We start from the raw sequence: 17,331 nt of genomic DNA on the forward strand, positions 1-17,331 counted from the left end.
ACTACTTCAAGTTAAATTAAATTAATTAATTAATGCAGTGAGTAAAAAATAGAAAATTGAGGATGCAAGCAAGCAAGTAGACAGACAAACAACAAGGAAAAAGTAGATAGAAAAATAAATATTTTAATTAAATGTAAATAATTAATTAGAACTTAATAATTGAGTCTTCCTGTGCTAACCGTTGCTCTCCCCACATTCGGAATTATTCCAATAAATTGTTTCTTCCAGTTGGCCTTCGACCACAGACACATTTCTACAAGCTTCATGCTAAAACAAGCAATCGCTCATGACATTGTTGGCAAGAAAGTTAGCTAAGTTAATTTTCTCGACGATATTCAAGCCGTGGGACATGAATCTAACCTGCGCGGATTAGTTACTGATATCTGCAAGGATAAGCCCGGTAAAAGAACACCATTATCGAATGGAAGAAGAGGAAGAGTCGATGGAATCGACATTTTGTTCACTGAGTCAGCCATGTTTACTACTTACATACGGGCTATCGTGTTTAGTCACGACATACGGGCTATCGTGAATATATTTGGTACACGTACACACTCTAATGTACTGTACTGTAGCTGTGACTGGTTATATTTATTATACAAATTTACGTATATATATATATATACATATTAATTGTCAGTGACTTTATGTTAGGCTGTCTGCGCTAGAAATTGTGTTATAAAACAAACTTATAAAGTTGGAAAACAAAATGGGACAAGTTGCACGTTGCAACCATGTAGCAGTCAACAAACACTTCTACGTTTCTAGACCTGCTTCCGAAACTTCTTTTTTTAAGCGAGAAAGTTGTCTCTCCCATCTAAAAATAAACAAAATATTTTAGGTTTAATTAACCTGCATGATACATAATAACTAACATTGTATTTGCACAACATCGTTACAAAATAGATTCACTGCACCTTGCTCACCTACGAACTATTGGTTGATAATAATCTTTAGCCTTGCTGCTGACCATCATCCTGATATCTTCAAGAGAATACTGTATTAAATAAATGCGTCATCGACAAATAGATTGTAACAACTGCATTAGTTGCTGTCAACCTCTAAAGAGCTAGCTTGTAATCGAAAGTAGGATCGACCCTCTTCATCTTCATACACATTCGGTAGTTGCAGTTTCAGTATAGTGTCCAAGCTGTCGTCGTTGCCATCATCATCATCATCACTACTACATGTATCATCTGATGGAAACAGCTGCTCAACAGAGCTCTCAAACGGCTTAATGTGGATTTGAATAAGATACTCTGGACATATGTGTCCCTAAAACAAAAAAATAATGTAAAAATAAAAATTGAAAAAAATTGACAAAAGAGTAACTGTTGTATACATTGTGAAAAATAGCCCTTAAGTCTTTGTCACACCAGCATGGAAAATGAGTTCGAAGTTGATGAGGTCTGCGTCTTAATTCAACATCAAATGACAAGGCAGGATGACTAAATGATCAATAGTTCTATTAACATGCTGTAAACAACCACCACATAGCTAATGCATCTACCTTCGGGACACTTCATCAAAGGAATGTACTCCTGGAGGCAGAACCGGAATGAAGTCAAGCTGAATCAATAGACAACATCTAAACAACTCACAACAAACTGATACATCATGTTGATCAAACCTGGTATTGATCAGAAGCAACAGTTGGTCTGTATCGCTTCTCAAGCAGATCTTTCAAGCTTATTACAACGTGATCTTTCTACAACAAATATCAAGGATTGCATGGAAAAGAATATCATAGAGACAACAACAGGTGGCACAGAAAAGACAATAGAAAGCAAAGGCTGCATATAATATAGTGTGCACAATAAAATAGCAAGCAAAGATTTTCAACAGTTGGATACATCATCTGTACCACCATTGGCACAAAAAAGTGGGGTCGGGAAGGGATGTCGCATCTACAGTATCTTCTTTTATCAATAAAAGACTCATATGAATAATGTAAATGAAGAAAGAAACAAATACAATAAACATGCACACAGACATGCCAGCACACAGCCAGAGAGACCAACAAATAGGAGAAAGGCAAAAAGAATTTGGTAACTCTATCATGAATTTGATCTCTTATACTGGCTTTACACTAGATGATTTGACTCAAGCCAATTTTGGCACGTGCTAATTTGGCATAATTGGTGGCGTGTTTAGACTATCCGGGCTAACTGAGTGTGGTGATGCATTTGGCATGCTTTGCCCAAGTGCATGAAGAAGACGTTACGTTTTTGCTTCTAATCATATTTTGTCGATTCCGGCACAAAACCTCTCTAAAGGATTCTTTGACATGTTCATCAAAGTCTTCAAGGGTTGCGAATACGGGACGAGAAATACAGGAATACGCACAGAAAAATATACTTTATGTATTGTTGCCCAGTAACACAAAAATATGAACACATGGTAAGGTTTAGCTCAAGCCTGGCCCTATGGTATAGCTCAGACTAATTTAGCAAAGGCCTAATACACTTAGCTCGAGCCAACATCGTTTACACGGGGCCAAATTAGCACAGGCCAGTTTGGTTTAAGTCAAATCGTCTAGTGTAAAGCTGGTATAAGACTTAATTAAGTATAGTGTCCTAACCGTATTTTGCACAGCTAGACTTAGCACTACAACTCAACACACAATTCACAGTATATGTGCTGTCTAGAATCCCTTTCGCATGTGCCACCAAATTGTGTCACTAAGTTTACAACATAACTGCAAAAAGACATACCTGACCTGATATTGAGTCATTGGCAATCCAATCACACTTCCATCATCTGATACTCCCAAGTAAACAGTTCCACCTTGTCCACTGTTCAGGAAGCTATTGATAGCTCTAAACCAATAAAACTGCTAACAGCTTTGAATGCAAACAAAACAACCTAAAAACGTGCAGCATATGACTGTATAACTGCTCAATTGTTAATTAACTATGAGCGTTTAATTAAATATTCTATATGTTAATTAAAGTTCAACTTTTAAATTTTAATTAAATCAGTTGTCTGACAATAAAGTCTAAATCAGATTGAGAATAACTTCAAATAGTTTATATACTTAAATTTACAAATAAACAAACAAACAAATAAATAAATAAATAAATAAATAAATAAAATTAGTAAATCATGGTCTGATAATATTATCAAGTGTCCTGCATTCAAGATTACCATGCCCACTACTAGTCATTCATCGACGAATGCGTTAGGTAGGTCTACTGTACCTCGATGCCGCTCTTTTGCTCCTCTTCTTCCGGTCATAATCGTGAAAGCTGAAAGGAGCCAATTCCTCCACCGCTAGACAACGGTGACCCTTAAACTCGTGATGAAGATCTTCCTCAAAAGGTACGACTGCTCTCTTGACATAAAAGCGGCCTGTAGAAGCTCTAGTAGGCGAATCAGCAGCCATTCTGGCCACTGCACCTTCGCTGGCCAGACCGTAAGTCGCTAATTTAATTAATATTTATTTGGCTATGTCATGAACTGGTGTAACAATAGCCTCGGAACGGGTGAGACGGCGGGGAGAAAAAAAGCTTTCTTTTCTCCCCGCCCTCTCACTTGCCTTTCCCGCCCTCTCACTTGCCTTTCCCGCCCTCTCACTTGCCTTTCCCGCCCCCTCACGTGCAAAAGCGGTCTGGCTCCGAGGCTAGTGCAACACTGAGTAAGTTTAGTACAGTCGCGTGCCATTTATCCAACCCCCTTCGGACTAAAAATGTTGGATAACTGAAGCAGTTACGAACTCAACTAAAAAGTGTTCATACTAGAGATCTACGGCATTTTTTCCACAATTAGGTAGCTGAATGTAGATGTAGAATGAATGTAGATGTAGATGAATGTAGAATACAACGAGAAGAAACGCTTGAACTCACTCTCAAACTTGTTTCACGAAACAACTGACATGCACGTGGATGTACAGTACATGTACTGGTATGTAACACGTAAGCATCCACGTAATCGCCCACGTGACAAGTTTGATAAGTGACACGCGACTGACTAGAAGCCTCGCTACGATCGGCAATTATATTGAGGTTTTCTTAGGTAGACGCTAGCTGTGTACACTCACTTGTGAAGACCATGGATGGATGACCTGAAGCAAAATACAATTGCAGCTTAGCCTCGCCTCAGACGCAGTGTGGATACTAGTGGTGATGGCAGCGCATCCGGGGCTGCAATCCACACTTGCGTCTGGGGCGAGGCTAATTGCAGCTAGGGAAGCCAGACTTTGTCATGTCTCTGCAGAGATAGATGCCAGAATCTTCTAACTTATCTCCTGACACAAAACTTTCCACCAGGGTTAGCAAAAAATGAAATTAAAACGTCACAGGCCAAGACCCACCATTGGGATGTAGAGTTGCCAACTAGGAATACTGAAAATGCGTGAGATCTCAGATTTTCATTAGTAATTATATCTGCATATGGGCATGGCCACAAACAACTAAATACCAAAGTTTTTTACAAACAGTAAACTACGTTGCTAGGTGTTCACTGTTGGTCGCTTCCTCGAGCGTAATATTCCACCATTTGCATATGTATCGCGTGCTGCAATATACGGAACTATTTTATGCATCCTCGATTTCCGGACTAGATTTTATATTAGGCCGGGCAAACTTGATTCACAGTTTAATGTCCAGCCTTTTTCACGACGGCATGCGGGCGGGCGGTCATTATTGATTAGATATTTTAATAATAATATTAATTAAATAATAAGTTTGCAGTTACAGTAACTACCATGCATCGACTGGCACTACAGCTGTGAATGGCTCACTATCAAGTTTGGCAGACTAGTATTGATAAAACCCATTTTCTTTAAATGTTTTTAATGTTTCAACAAACGCTTGTTTATTCTAACAAAAGAATCACAATCATGACAATAAGGATAAAATAGTTCAGAGCTCTTGGGCAACGTCAGTTCAGTTGAGCTCCCACAGTGAACACACATAAGGTCATCTGATCCATAGACAGTGTAATAGAGCTTTTCAACATGGTCACTGCAGATGTGCTTTTTTATCCCAATACCGGCTAGAGACTCAGGCAGCATCAAGTCGTCTATGGAAGCACCACAAGAGTAGGATACGTCTTGAATCACGTCCTGGAGTTGCTCTCTTTCTTTGGCTGATAGCTTTCTTTTGGAAAATATCAGACGCCACTTGTTACATTCATCACACTGGACCAATACACCGGCATTTCGAACATGCTGCTCACTTGACGAGTATCCCAGAACTTTTGCACTTTTTGTGTGCATCCCGGATGGGCGGTATCTCTCATTGGTTTCAATGCCAACTACATCCATAAATGGCAGGTGGTGATCATCAGGACCAATTACAGAATCTGGGAGAAAATGTATTCCTCTGAATCGGTCAGGGTACATGCAAAGTGGCTTGCAAATCCTACAGTCATCGGAACCACACTTCTTTACGCAAAATGAGTAATGACGGGTTTGACAACAGTGATCAAACAGCTCCTTCAACTTGGGCTTCTTACTCAAAACAGATTTGCTTGTCTCACTTTTCTCCAAGGTGCAGTCTACCTGGTGAAGTACTTCCCAAAAATCATCTATTTCATTGCTATCAGCACTTTCGAACACAGAAAAAGGCTTTCCGTGCAATTCAAGACGCCTTGTTATACTGTTCAGCAATTGCACAGCAGGACGAAGAGAGGATTTCATTTCATTGCCATACCGGTCTTTAACTGCTTCGCGCAATGCGTTGACACTGTTGGCATTTTTTATTGACTTTTCAAACTCTTCACTGCCTTTACTCCGCATCATGCCTACACATTGCAGACCCAAGTTGATTATACTCATAATCCTTTCAACAGGATTCCTCCAAGAATGATTTGGTGCCGTTCCTCCGACAACAAGAAGATTCAGGTCTAAATTCAAGAAAAGGGCAATCAATGATAGCTGGACAGCGAAATATGTCAGCGGGTGGTCAGGGCCACCATCAGTATAGAGAAAGAGAATACTCTTGTTCTCGATCTGCTTCAGAAGAATCGAGTACAGCTCAGATGCGTGACGAAGTGCTGTCGAGTGTTCTAAAATCGCGTCTTTGTATCCAACGTGAACCAAGCCGTCATACCATAAAGATTCCATTGTCTCGGGAATTTGGACAATGAACGAAACACAGGGTACAACTGAAAATTTTGTGAAGTCATGATCTGCAACTTCAAACGTTTCGTGGCCAGCCACCAACACCTGTCTCCCTCTTTCCGCAGCCTCTACAGGGTTATTAGGCTCTCCAACCTTGATGCGGTGTTTGTCATCCAAGGAGACAAAGAAAGCTAGATCACGAACCTGAATGGCATACTCTTTTATGTACCGGAACAGTGCGGCGCAATAGTGGGCATCAACATGGTGGTGTCTAAACTGACGCTTCTGTATCATCATCTTGACGGTAAAATGTAATCTATATTTTACTGCAGCCTTACATCGGGGATTTCTAGGGCAGAACTGCAAACGGACCCACTGTTCTGTCGGCACAGGATGTCCAGGACACATTTTGGCTACCTCCTGAATCAAATCTCTTACTGATATTGCCTTAGCCATGTAGGTGACTGTACCATGTCTCCGTTCATGTACTGATGTTGATTCATCAAGATAGACTTTCATTTTCTCCCAGAAAACAGAGAACTTGTTACTGTGCAGTTTGTTTGATTCGCGTAAATCAACAACCAAGTCTGCGTCTTCCATTTCAAGAGCTTCCCTCAGCCTTTGATCAAGTTCTTCCTCAGCTGTTGTTAGATTGGCTGACTGATCTCCTGTTGCCACCCGCTAGAACTCTCTGAGTGTAGCCAAGTTAGTCTTCGGCAAAATTCGTCCAAATTTGGAAGCCAACTGTCGTTTAAGAGCTCGCCGATGATAAACAGGCAGGTCTTCTTGAAGATTTGACACAACCTTCTGGTTGTCATTCAGAGCAGCTTCAAGGGTGACTTGATCTGGCAGTGGCCATACAAACAGGTAGTTACCAACTCGTCCACCAATGGAATAAGTGCACAGAACGCAAGGTCTACTAAGCTCCATACGTAATTGTTGCACATAGAGATACTTTTCTCCTCAATCAGATGGAGCATAGTCACCTATAAATTTGGGCTTGTATGGTGATGAGGAAGAAATGGCATCATTTAGCTTCTTGAGGCAATTTGATGGAGACCTGTTTGTTGCTAGAAGCTAAACAGACGTTTATCAGCAACAGGTAAACTAGATGATTCATGATGTAGCTTCATCGTCTTGCATTGACTTCTCAGGTGTAAAACATAGGAGTCCAATGAACGAGCAAGAGTTTCAGTTGCATGTTTAGAACTAGCCCATTCAGAAGTGTTCAGCCAAGAAGTCAGCAGAGCATTATACAGTGATGCTGTATGGTCAGCAAGCTTGTCTGCATTCAGATTCTGAGACTTCCGTTTCCTGTACTTGGAGAGCTCTGGGGTGTTGTACCCACTAAACTTCCTGAACATCTCAGGAACATTGCAACCTCGAAGACCAAGGGTCCCGTGATGACCATATGTACCACAGGGCGGAGCACACTGTGTTGACATAGGATATGCCGGATTCTTTTAGTTGTTCAGGAAGGAATTTCAATCCTTTCTCCTCAGCAAGCCGTATGAGATCATTAAACATCTTATCTCTCTTCGTTTTCTTTTCCATGAGGTTGGGCAAACATGGTGTACTGACGGTCAGCCGACTCTGCATCATTACCTCAAATGCGTTGTTCACGTGCACCGTATTTGTCGCACCGGTAGGACGGCCTGCAGGCTCAACAATGAACTTTACAAAGTGGCCAAATACACTGATAACATCAGCAGCTGTCAGGTTCTTCTGGACTGACGACAAGGACGACTTGTCGCTGCCAACGAAGACAGACGTCTACAGGGCCGCCGACAACTCGTTAGACATCTTCACAATAGAGAAGCGCCCGGCCTGGACTGATGTCAGCAGATCTTCAAAGGTTTCTGAAGGAGACAGCGACAAAACAGTCAAGGAAACTAGGGTTTTCTCAGCAGTGCACACGTGCACGCTTACGAAGGAAGCCATATTGTGAAAACTAACGTGTGCAACACGAGACAGGCACGTGCGAGGTGTGATATGTCTTATATAATTAACGGTGACCGCAAAGGGCGGTACCTGATTAGTGTCCGTTACAAGTGTACTTTGTCGGTGTAGTAGATTACAGGAAACGACTGTCGCGTGAGATCTTCGCTAACTAGCGTGCAGTACGTAGGCAGCAGTACAATGCATTACAGTAGAGGCATATGACGCATTGCAGCTTCAACTGAGAACCCGTGTACGCGTTCAAAGGCGTATGGTGCACTGCAAGTGCCATTTCTGATCTTCCATTTCACCCCTCCGCTCTATAAAGTAGCTGCAATCTCTTACTAACGCTTGACAGCGTCCTAAAATCGCAATATCGACTAGCACAGAGGCTAGAACAACGTCAAAGTCCAATCGAAAGCTCAGTGTCTAGCTAATATACTACATAGCCTGCAGTTTCTAGATCTGTACGTACTAGACAGATCTTTGACAGAACCTTTGGCGTACGCAGGAGTACGGTGTACATGTGATCGCACTTGTAGAAGAATCATCCGCGTGATCTACTGTACCTATCTAGCTAGGAAATACCAAGTTTTCTTTGAGACCATATTTTCTCTCTGCAACCTTGTACGTTGTTCCTCTCACGTGCATGCAAATAGAGGACAGTCACTTTTTCACACAGAAACTTGACGAGTGCAGATCATTTTGTCTAGCTTTCCAGACTTTACACGATTTACATCTGGCATCCAAAAGGTTTAAGTTAAGATTGTAATCACTCCCACACTATATTACACTATTTTCTGATATCGCCAGGGCGCATAGCATAATTTGTAGTACATGTACAGTGTAGACTGCACAGCGTTCGTGTACCTCCCACGCAGCTTTAGACCAAGGTGGTATGTCACGAATGTTGCGCTTTGCGATAATACCACACTGACCCCGGAACCTCACATACTTTGCCACAGTATACTGTAGTCGCGCTGGCGTCATGGACGGATGAGCCTAACGATCGTGTCGACGCTAACACGCTGAAGTAAGGGTCGTTTGTTAGAGGTATGAAAGATTCGTACGTTTTGCGTACTAGCCACTTCTCCTCGTCCAACGCTTCGCCTACATTACCTACATCTAGGCACATGCACGTATACGCGTGCATAGGTCTACTACAGCTGCTGTACTGCAGAACTCTTCCATACGCCGGAGATATTGTAACGCCGCGCGGAGATATTGGAGATAATATATTACCTTTCTTCGTGTTTCTAGAGTTCGAGAATCACGCCTTCACGTGCATTCCTGCTCGTGTATGCAGCTAGCCTAGATAGCTTGATCAGGGAATGGAATCTGTTGTCCTAGCCAAACTGCTTCTCGTGCTTGTTCGCCTTGGTGAGTGTGCATGTTTTGATTCGTTTTGAACTGTATAGCCTACGTCTGGTGGCGGTGCAGTACTGTTGCCTCTACCGTTTGCGCAGTTTCTCATTCGATCATAAGCAATGCATGGAAGACGGTGCACATTGATGGCAAGGGTGGAACGAGGGTAGTTGAGTACATGACGGAAAACTTTCACTTGAATTGTAATTCACGCAAACATGATATGGAGGGACTACTGAAATGGAAGACAGACAGGAAGATTCGTTCTTGTGATGGTTTGAAGCCTAGTCTTGGCGTTGTCTGTGTCGATCGAAGTAGAAACAACACTCACAGAATGGCTCTACTGATGTTTGGAAAAATCTACAGAGAATCAGAGGGATTTTACACTTGCTATAGAAAATCTGTTCTAAAGGAGGAAAGTCAATCAGTTTTCGTCAAAGTGATTGTCAATAATTCTGCTCCTCCTATCTCTATTTCTATTCAACGGAGTTGGAAAAACAATGTTACAAGACCTTACGAAAATGTTTGTTGTCTAGTCAAATCAGTGATTGACAACTTTGCAGGCTTCAACATAACGTGGAACAATGAATATGGTGTACCTGTTCAAAATTGGCTTGGCCATGGAAAACTAGGTTATCACACAAGAAATGAGAAATGCTTAATTCTTTACTACTTTGTCGATAGCAATAGCTCACACGTGTATATATGTGAAGTGTCTTCACCTTACTACAATAACACTGTCACTAAAACAATTGAAGTACCAATGAAAAGTTATGCCAATAATACCGTTACTGAGGCAACTGAGGTATCAACAGAAACTACGCAGTCAATGCTGAGGTCTACACTGGCAGTTGTACATTATAATAATAATATAACTAGCAGTGAAGAAGCGGCGGTGTCCACCTCATCATTGTCTGCCAACGAACAATCAAATTGGAATCATCTAGTCATTATATCAATGTCTATAGCTGGTAGCATCATATTGGCCGTGGGTTTATTTATTGTTTGTTACTGCTTGAGATGTACGTCGTCACGTTCTGTTTGGGATGATCTTTATCCTAACATGAAAATGGTGGAGCGACAAATTGCAAAGAAGTTGTCATGGTTGCAAAAGGAAGTAGTCGAGTTGCAGCCAGTACAGTTAGAAGTGGTTGATGTTATAGGTTAGTGCATGTTGTAATTATTGTTACTCTTAATTGACTCACACTTGTTTATATCTATACAGGCAGAGGTTTCTTTGGTGTGGTATGTGAAGCAAGAGTGAGGAATTCTGGCGGCTTTCAAGGACCCAGGGAGGTGGCAGTTAAAATGGTCAATGGTATGCAGTTTGTGTGTGTGTGTGTGTGTGTGTGTGTGTGTGTGTGTGTGTGTGTGTGTGTGTGTGTGTGTGAGCCTAGATAAAAAGTGAGCAGATGGGCATGGCTGGTGGGTAGATTGGTGGGTGTGGGGGTAGATTGGTGGGGGGGGTAGATTGGTGTGTGTGTGTGGGGGGGGGTTAGATTGGTGTGTGTGTGTGGGGGGTAGATTGGTGGGTGTGTGTGTGGTGGTGGTGGGGGGGGTAGATTGGTGGGTGTGTGGGGTAGATTGGTGGGTGTGTGGGGGTAGATTGGTGGGTGTGTGGGGGTAGATTGGTGGGTGTGTGGGGGTAGATTGGTGGGTGTGTGGGGGTAGATTGGTGGGTGTGTGGGGGTAGATTGGTGGGTGGGGGGGTAGATTGGTGGGTGTGGGGGGTAGATAGATTGGTGGGTGTGGGGGTAGATTGGTGGGTGTGGGGGTAGATTGGTGGGGTGTGTGTGGTAGATTGGTGGGGTAGGTGTGGTAGATTGGTGGGGTGGGTAGTTTGGTGGGGGTGTGTGGTAGATTGGTGGGTGGGGGTAGATTGGTGAGTGGGGGTAGATTGGTGAGTGGGGGTAGATTGGTGAGTGGGGGTAGATTGGTGAGTGGGGGTAGATTGGTGAGTGGGGGTAGATTGGTGAGTGGGGGTAGATTGGTGAGTGGGGGTAGATTGGTGAGTGGGGGTAGATTGGTGGATGTGGGGTAGATTGGTGGGTGGGGGGGAGTAGATTGGTGGGTGTGGGGGGGAGTAGATTGGTGGGGGTAGATTGGTGGGTGTGGGGGTAGATTGGTGGGTGTGGGGGTAGATTGGTGGGTAGTTGGTGGGTAGTTGGTGGGTGTGGGAACCAGGAAGCATGAGATCGTATCATTTACTTGAGAACTGTAAATTTGCACTGTGCATGCAGATGAGATGGACAGGGAAGCATATAGCTCCCTTGTTGATGAAGCTATTCTAATGAATAAGTTTGGTGGACACAGTCATGTTGTCACCTTGCTGGGAATCTGCTTGCAAATGAGTGAGTGTTATAGATTGTTGAACAAATGACATAAATCATTAATTGAAATGGTTTGCTTTGCAACTATTAGAAGGATGTCCTTGGTTAATATTTGAGTTGGCTAAACATGGCAACCTACGTGGCTATCTCAGATCACATCGTCCACAGGGTACCTTGACTAAAGCAAATTCTGAGGATGCTTCAACATCTGATGGGTATCTGTCAATCATCAGTACTGAAAAGGCTCTCACCTATGCGTTACAAATTGCTAAGGGTATGGAGTATCTTATATCACAAATGGTGAGCTATAAAGCCCTTTTCCCACTCTTCCCTTCATACTTGATTGAAGACATTTCTTGCAGTGTCTTCATCGAGACTTGGCTGCACGAAACGTTCTCGTGTTTGCTGATGAGTGCCTGAAAATATCAGACTTTGGCCTAGCAAAGGATATACATTATCAGGAATACTACAGAAAACAATCATCTGTAAGTCGATCATTTTTTGAAAATAACATTTAATGTATGAAAGATTTCGGTAGGGAATTATACCTGTTAAGTGGACTGCACCAGAAGCTCTGTTCTATAAAGTCTATTCTGAAGCTAGCGATATGTATGTCATGCTCACATTTCTGCTTCTATATCAACTTCCCCGCACTATTGAAATGTGTTTTCTATTTACAGTTGGTCATTTGGTGTAGTCTTGTGGGAAATAGTGACAAGAGGTAATTACTTTGTGAGTTTATAAACTCTGTTGGTATTCATGTGTACATGTTACATTGCCAAAATTGAAGGTGGAACACCTTATCCTGGTGTTGATGTGGTATCGTTGTACAGGCTACTTTCAGCCACACCACCCTACCGCATGTCACGCCCGCGTGGATGCTCACAGGCTGTGTATGTAACGTTGCTGTAATGTTTTCTTGATCACGGGTACTATTCCCTTTGTCCTTGTTGCAGCTATGACCTCATGTTTCAATGTTGGAAGAATGAACCTTCCTCTCGTCCTACCTTTTCTTCCCTAGTTACAGATATTACAGGGCTGACTACATTAGAAGCAGCCAAGAATGACAACGTTGTTGAAGTAGAGAAGTAAGGCAGGAAAGCTTGTAAATGGCATCTGTGTAAGATGTTATTCTTAGAAGCTAGAGCTAAACAGTTGTTGCTGCACATTAATATATTTCACTTACATGTCTGTATGTAATGACAATACACCCAGAATTGACTCTAGTGATTGTGAAGACTGTAGCTAGCAAAGACTCTACACCCGAGGTTGATCAGAAGACATCTCCATCTGTCTAAACTTGCATGTATCCAACAGTGTAATTTCATGTATGTTCCTAATAATAGAGTCTAATGAGTATGTTACAACTGGTTTGAATTCTACGAGTCAACAGTCTTGTCGTTTTCATTTACGCTTTTCCGCCATTGCAATATATTTCAGATGGAGTTGCAGTCGACGGACAGCACACATATGACTGACCCCATATGTGCCGTAGATGTCGTTTGTTCCCACTGTTGCAATTAAGTTTCCTGGAACACTTTCTTGTAGCGTCACTGCTCAACCAGCGGACGTAGAGCTGTGCTTCTAACAGCTCAAAGTGATAGTCAGCTGTGTTGAGTTCGGAAATTATTTTTCGAAGTTTCTTGGACTCTTTACTGCTGCTGCAGATTCTGGCATCTCCCAGGCGTCTAGACCGGGCTTCCTGGTGTGATGCTACAAGGAAACTGGCGTTGTTCGTGATGGCACAAATGATACTTGTCTTGACGAGAGGAATAGTTAGTTGGTTGGGAAAACGAGCGTAGCGAGTGGAGTCTACTGTGAGTATGAGAAAGCGAGAGGCATCATTAACTGACGAAACCTAGAGATAGAGATGGAAGAGCAGAAATGTGATTGATACGGCGCAGTTTGCATGGTACCGATGCTGTACCTCTTGATCAACAGTGATTCTGCCCGTGTTGTCGTCGTATCCTAAAAATTTGCCGTCAGCCGTCTCCAACGCAAAGACCTGGAAGTGAAGATGGCGAGCATGGAAAAGAGCCGAAGGACCAAAACGCCCGTGCGCAGAGGCTGCATATGTCCACTGAACTTTGTCCGTACGTGTGTCCAATACCCAAGCCGGATTCTCACCAGCGACACCGCGATCTTTCCTTGCAATCATTTTCCACTTGCATGTGCCATCAAACTTACAATTCGTCAAATTGATGACCTTAGAATTAACGAAACACCACCAGGACCGGTTACTTACTGCAAGTTTAATGCAATAGCAATGAGCGGCAGACCGGTTGTTTTGAAGCTGCTAGCGTTGGTACAGGAACTGCTTGCAAGTGCAGCGCCATCAATTCAAAGACGCAAACAAACATCAAATTTGTAGTTCTCTTCACATGCATCCCACTTGTCTCTCCAATGATTTGTCGACAGACTTAATTCCACTGTTACTTTTGCTCTGGTGTTCTGAAGAGAGGAGCACTAGCTTATATACTGTCCTATAGCTACTGCATCCAGTCCCATGCGTATACAAAGCTGGAGAAAATGAGTTCACACCTTGTTTCCATCACATACCATTCCCTTGCAATAATACTCGAGGTATGTCAACTATCAGCATGCAGATGCAGGGTCGCTGAAAGGAGACAGCACATTCTCCCACCGTCAGAAAACAATCACAAGTCTCCCAAACGTGTATGGTATTTGATCATTGAGGAGATTGACCGCCTATCAAAGTATAAAAGCGTCGGGGATATTGTTTTGCACAGAGCAAGCGTATGTATAGAGTAGCGCAAACAGAGCCAACCGCATTCTGGTATCCATGACCGGTAAGCCTACTTCATCAATCTGGACACAATCCTACGTACACCGTTTGGTTAGTGATATCACTTCCTGGAATGAGCAAGAGCAAGTCCGACCTTTGACCGTCTCTAGATAATAATGCTCCGAGGACCGCCAGAGACGTAGGTGTACACGTTTCAGCTGTCAGATAATCACTGAGACCTAGCTAACTTGGGTCTTTGTACGCTAATGTAGATGATCAAGTTGTAAACATGTGACAGTGTCTCACAAGAGAGTACTGTATAGATAGAACAGTAGGCTCTGACTGTGCAGCCAGTCGTCTCCTCCTGGGTGGGTCCAGGGAGACGACCCACTGAATTAACACTCAAGAACAGATTCGAAGAGGTATAATCTTGCAAGTCAAGTAGACTATGCGGCTGACGTGTTGAATTATTGCAGGAAAGTTTGTAGATGGTATCTGTCTAAGATGTTATTCCTGGAAGCTAGAGCTAAATATTTGTTGTTGCACATTTATTTCACTTACATGTCTGTGTAATAACACTATACACTCAGAATTTGATATACTCTACACCCTAAGTTGATCAGAAGACATCATCATCTAATTTGTCTACAACTTGCATCTAATTTTCCTCTACCAGTCAAACAGTCTTTTTCGTTTTCGTTTACGTTTTTCTGCCATTGCAAGATATTTCAGATGCAGTTGGAGTAGTTGCAGACGGACAGCAAGCATATGACTGACCCCTTACGTGCCGTAGATGTCGTTTGTTCCTACTGTTGCAATCAAGTTGCCTGGAACACATTCTTGCAGCGTCACTGCTCAACCAGCGGACGTAGAGCTGTGCTTCTAACAGCTCAAAGTGATAGTCAGCTGTGTTGAGTTCGGAAATTATTTTTCGAAGTTTCTTGGACTCCTTACTGCTGCTGCAGATTCTGGCATCTCCCAGGCGTCTAGACCAGGCTTCGTAGCGTGATGCTATAAGAAAACTGGCGTTGTTCGTGATGGCACAAATGATACTTGTCTTGACGAGAGGAATAGTTAGTTGGTTGGGAAAACGAGCGTAGCGAGTGGAGTTTACTGTGAGTATGAGAAAGCGAGAGGCATCATTAACTGACGAAACCTAGAGATAGAGATGGAAGAGCAGAAATGTGATTGATACGGCGCAGTTTGCATGGTACCGATGCTGTACCTCTTGATCAACAGTGATTCTGCCCGTGTTGTCGTCGTATCCTAAAAATTTGCCGTCAGCCGTCTCCAACGCAAAGACCTGGAAGCGAAGATGGCGAGCATGGAAAAGAGCCGAAGGACCAAAACGCCCGTGCGCAGAGGCTGCATATGTCCACTGAACTTTGTCCGTACGTGTGTCCAATACCCAAGTCGGATTCTCACCAGCGACACCGCGATCTTTCCTTGCAAACATTTTCCACTTGCACGTGCCATCAAACTTACAATTCGTCAAATTGATGACCCTATCGAAACAACACCAGGACCGGTTACTTACTGCAAGTCTAATGCAATAGCAATGAGCGGCAGACCGGTTGTTTTGAAGCTGCTAGCGTTGGTACAGGAACTGCTTGCAAGTGCAGCGCCATCAATTCAAAGATGCAAACAAACATCAAATTTGTAGTTCTCTTCATATGCATCCCACTTGCCTCTCCAATGATTCTGTCGGCAGACTTAATTCCACTGTTACTTTTGCTCTAGTGTTTTGAAGAGCTAGAGGTGCACTAGCCTATATACTGCCCTAGGTACTGCATAGTTCCACCCAAGCCCCTACGCTGCATTGCATGCATACAAAGCTGGAGAAAATTACTGTAACCCGAGTGCCTCGGACTGTCGCTTTGTTTCTATGTATCACACACCATTCTCAACATTCCTAGTTAATAATCAGTATGCGTGAAATTTTCCACGCGTCTCAGCTAGTACGTATACTCTGGATGGACGCATGTCAACCTTAATTAATTAAGCATGCAGGTGCAGGTCGGTGAAGAGAAGACAGCACATTCTCCGACCTGTCAAAAAAGTCTCCCAAACCTGTACTAGATCACCAAAGAGACCGCGCCTATCAAAGTAGATAAAAGAAACTCCGGGGGATATCCTGTTACATGGAGCGACTGAACCATACGTATCCACAGATCTAGAGTAGTGCAAACACAGACCACCGCATTCTTGTATCTCGTGACCGGTAACCCTACTTCAATATTCTTGACATTACAGTATTTAAACCGTTTGGCTAGTAATATCACCTCCTGGTACGATCTCGAGCAAAGAGCAAGTCCGACCATTGACCGTCTAATAATGCTCCGAGGACCGCCAGAGAAGGAATAACATCTACGAGTGCACGCTTCAGATGTGAGATTACACTGACGTTTAGAAGCTGTCTTGGGTCTCTGTACGCGTATGTAAATAACAAAGTTGTAAACGTAGTAACCTAGCTATTGTCTCACGGAGAGTACACTCTAGACGCTAAAGTGTTCTAGCCAGCAATACATTACTTGAAATTAGAATATCCAATTGATTCACTGAGGAGCATTCAAAGAGATAGAATCTTGCAAGCCAAGTGGACTCTGCCAGCTGACATAAACAGCGTCAAGTATTAAACTATAGAAGCAGTCATCATCATCGGTAGGCAACCTTCGTGTCTGTAAGTGCCTCTGGTTCTGTACTTAATCAATTTGCCTTGCACTGCCACTAGATTAGTGAGAGAGAAAGTCTCTAGAGATAACTACATAACTACAGTGTAGACCTTGGTCTAATTCTCTAATCATAAAAACATAAAATAATCTCCTACGACTTCAACATTCATTCAGCGCCTGTCATGGTTTCACACATGCCATCCACAGTACAATGTT

The 17,331-nt window shown here is 42.9% G+C and overlaps 5 protein-coding genes across 6 annotated transcripts in view; 1 reads left to right on the forward strand and 4 right to left on the reverse strand.

Annotated features, from left to right (window-relative positions):
* Positions 1–476, reverse strand: part of LOC134178306 (lon protease homolog 2, peroxisomal-like) — an 11,614-nt gene extending 11,138 nt beyond the window's left edge. For both annotated transcript variants that reach the window (XM_062645165.1, XM_062645166.1), the window contains exons 1-2: positions 361–476; positions 180–267 (exon numbers count right to left, since the gene is read on the reverse strand). In XM_062645165.1, coding sequence (XP_062501149.1) covers positions 180–267; positions 361–476 — 204 coding nt within the window. The remainder of the gene's footprint in view (positions 1–179; positions 268–360) is intronic.
* A 99-nt stretch (positions 477–575) lies between these two features.
* LOC134178961 (uncharacterized) lies at positions 576–3,385 on the reverse strand. The gene is made up of 8 exons (XM_062645872.1): positions 3,201–3,385; positions 2,720–2,819; positions 1,631–1,708; positions 1,511–1,569; positions 1,343–1,448; positions 1,060–1,275; positions 927–997; positions 576–817 (listed from the first exon to the last, which is right to left on the reverse strand). Exons 1-8 carry the CDS (start codon positions 3,383–3,385, stop codon positions 757–759), a joined length of 876 nt encoding a protein of 291 aa, XP_062501856.1. The 3' UTR covers positions 576–756.
* A 5,948-nt stretch (positions 3,386–9,333) lies between these two features.
* Positions 9,334–13,006, forward strand: LOC134177994 (fibroblast growth factor receptor-like). The gene is made up of 10 exons (XM_062644774.1): positions 9,334–9,382; positions 9,469–10,530; positions 10,593–10,685; positions 11,608–11,718; positions 11,789–11,997; positions 12,060–12,182; positions 12,236–12,306; positions 12,378–12,418; positions 12,488–12,590; positions 12,654–13,006. The coding sequence occupies exons 1-10, from the start codon at positions 9,334–9,336 to the stop codon at positions 12,787–12,789; spliced, it is 1,998 nt and encodes a 665-aa protein (XP_062500758.1). The 3' UTR covers positions 12,790–13,006.
* Positions 13,007–13,105: 99 nt separating this feature from the next.
* On the reverse strand, positions 13,106–13,902 carry LOC134177995 (uncharacterized). Its single transcript, XM_062644775.1, has 2 exons — positions 13,625–13,902; positions 13,106–13,555 (listed from the first exon to the last, which is right to left on the reverse strand). Exons 1-2 carry the CDS (start codon positions 13,853–13,855, stop codon positions 13,106–13,108), a joined length of 681 nt encoding a protein of 226 aa, XP_062500759.1. The 5' UTR covers positions 13,856–13,902.
* Positions 13,903–14,891: 989 nt separating this feature from the next.
* Positions 14,892–15,930, reverse strand: LOC134179071 (uncharacterized). The gene is made up of 2 exons (XM_062645974.1): positions 15,669–15,930; positions 14,892–15,599 (listed from the first exon to the last, which is right to left on the reverse strand). Exons 1-2 carry the CDS (start codon positions 15,897–15,899, stop codon positions 15,144–15,146), a joined length of 687 nt encoding a protein of 228 aa, XP_062501958.1. The 5' UTR covers positions 15,900–15,930; the 3' UTR covers positions 14,892–15,143.
* Between the last annotated feature and the right edge of the window lie 1,401 nt (positions 15,931–17,331).

This window comes from Corticium candelabrum, chromosome 4 (genome assembly GCF_963422355.1).
Source record: "Corticium candelabrum chromosome 4, ooCorCand1.1, whole genome shotgun sequence".
In the NCBI taxonomy this organism is placed as follows: domain Eukaryota; kingdom Metazoa; phylum Porifera; class Homoscleromorpha; order Homosclerophorida; family Plakinidae; genus Corticium; species Corticium candelabrum.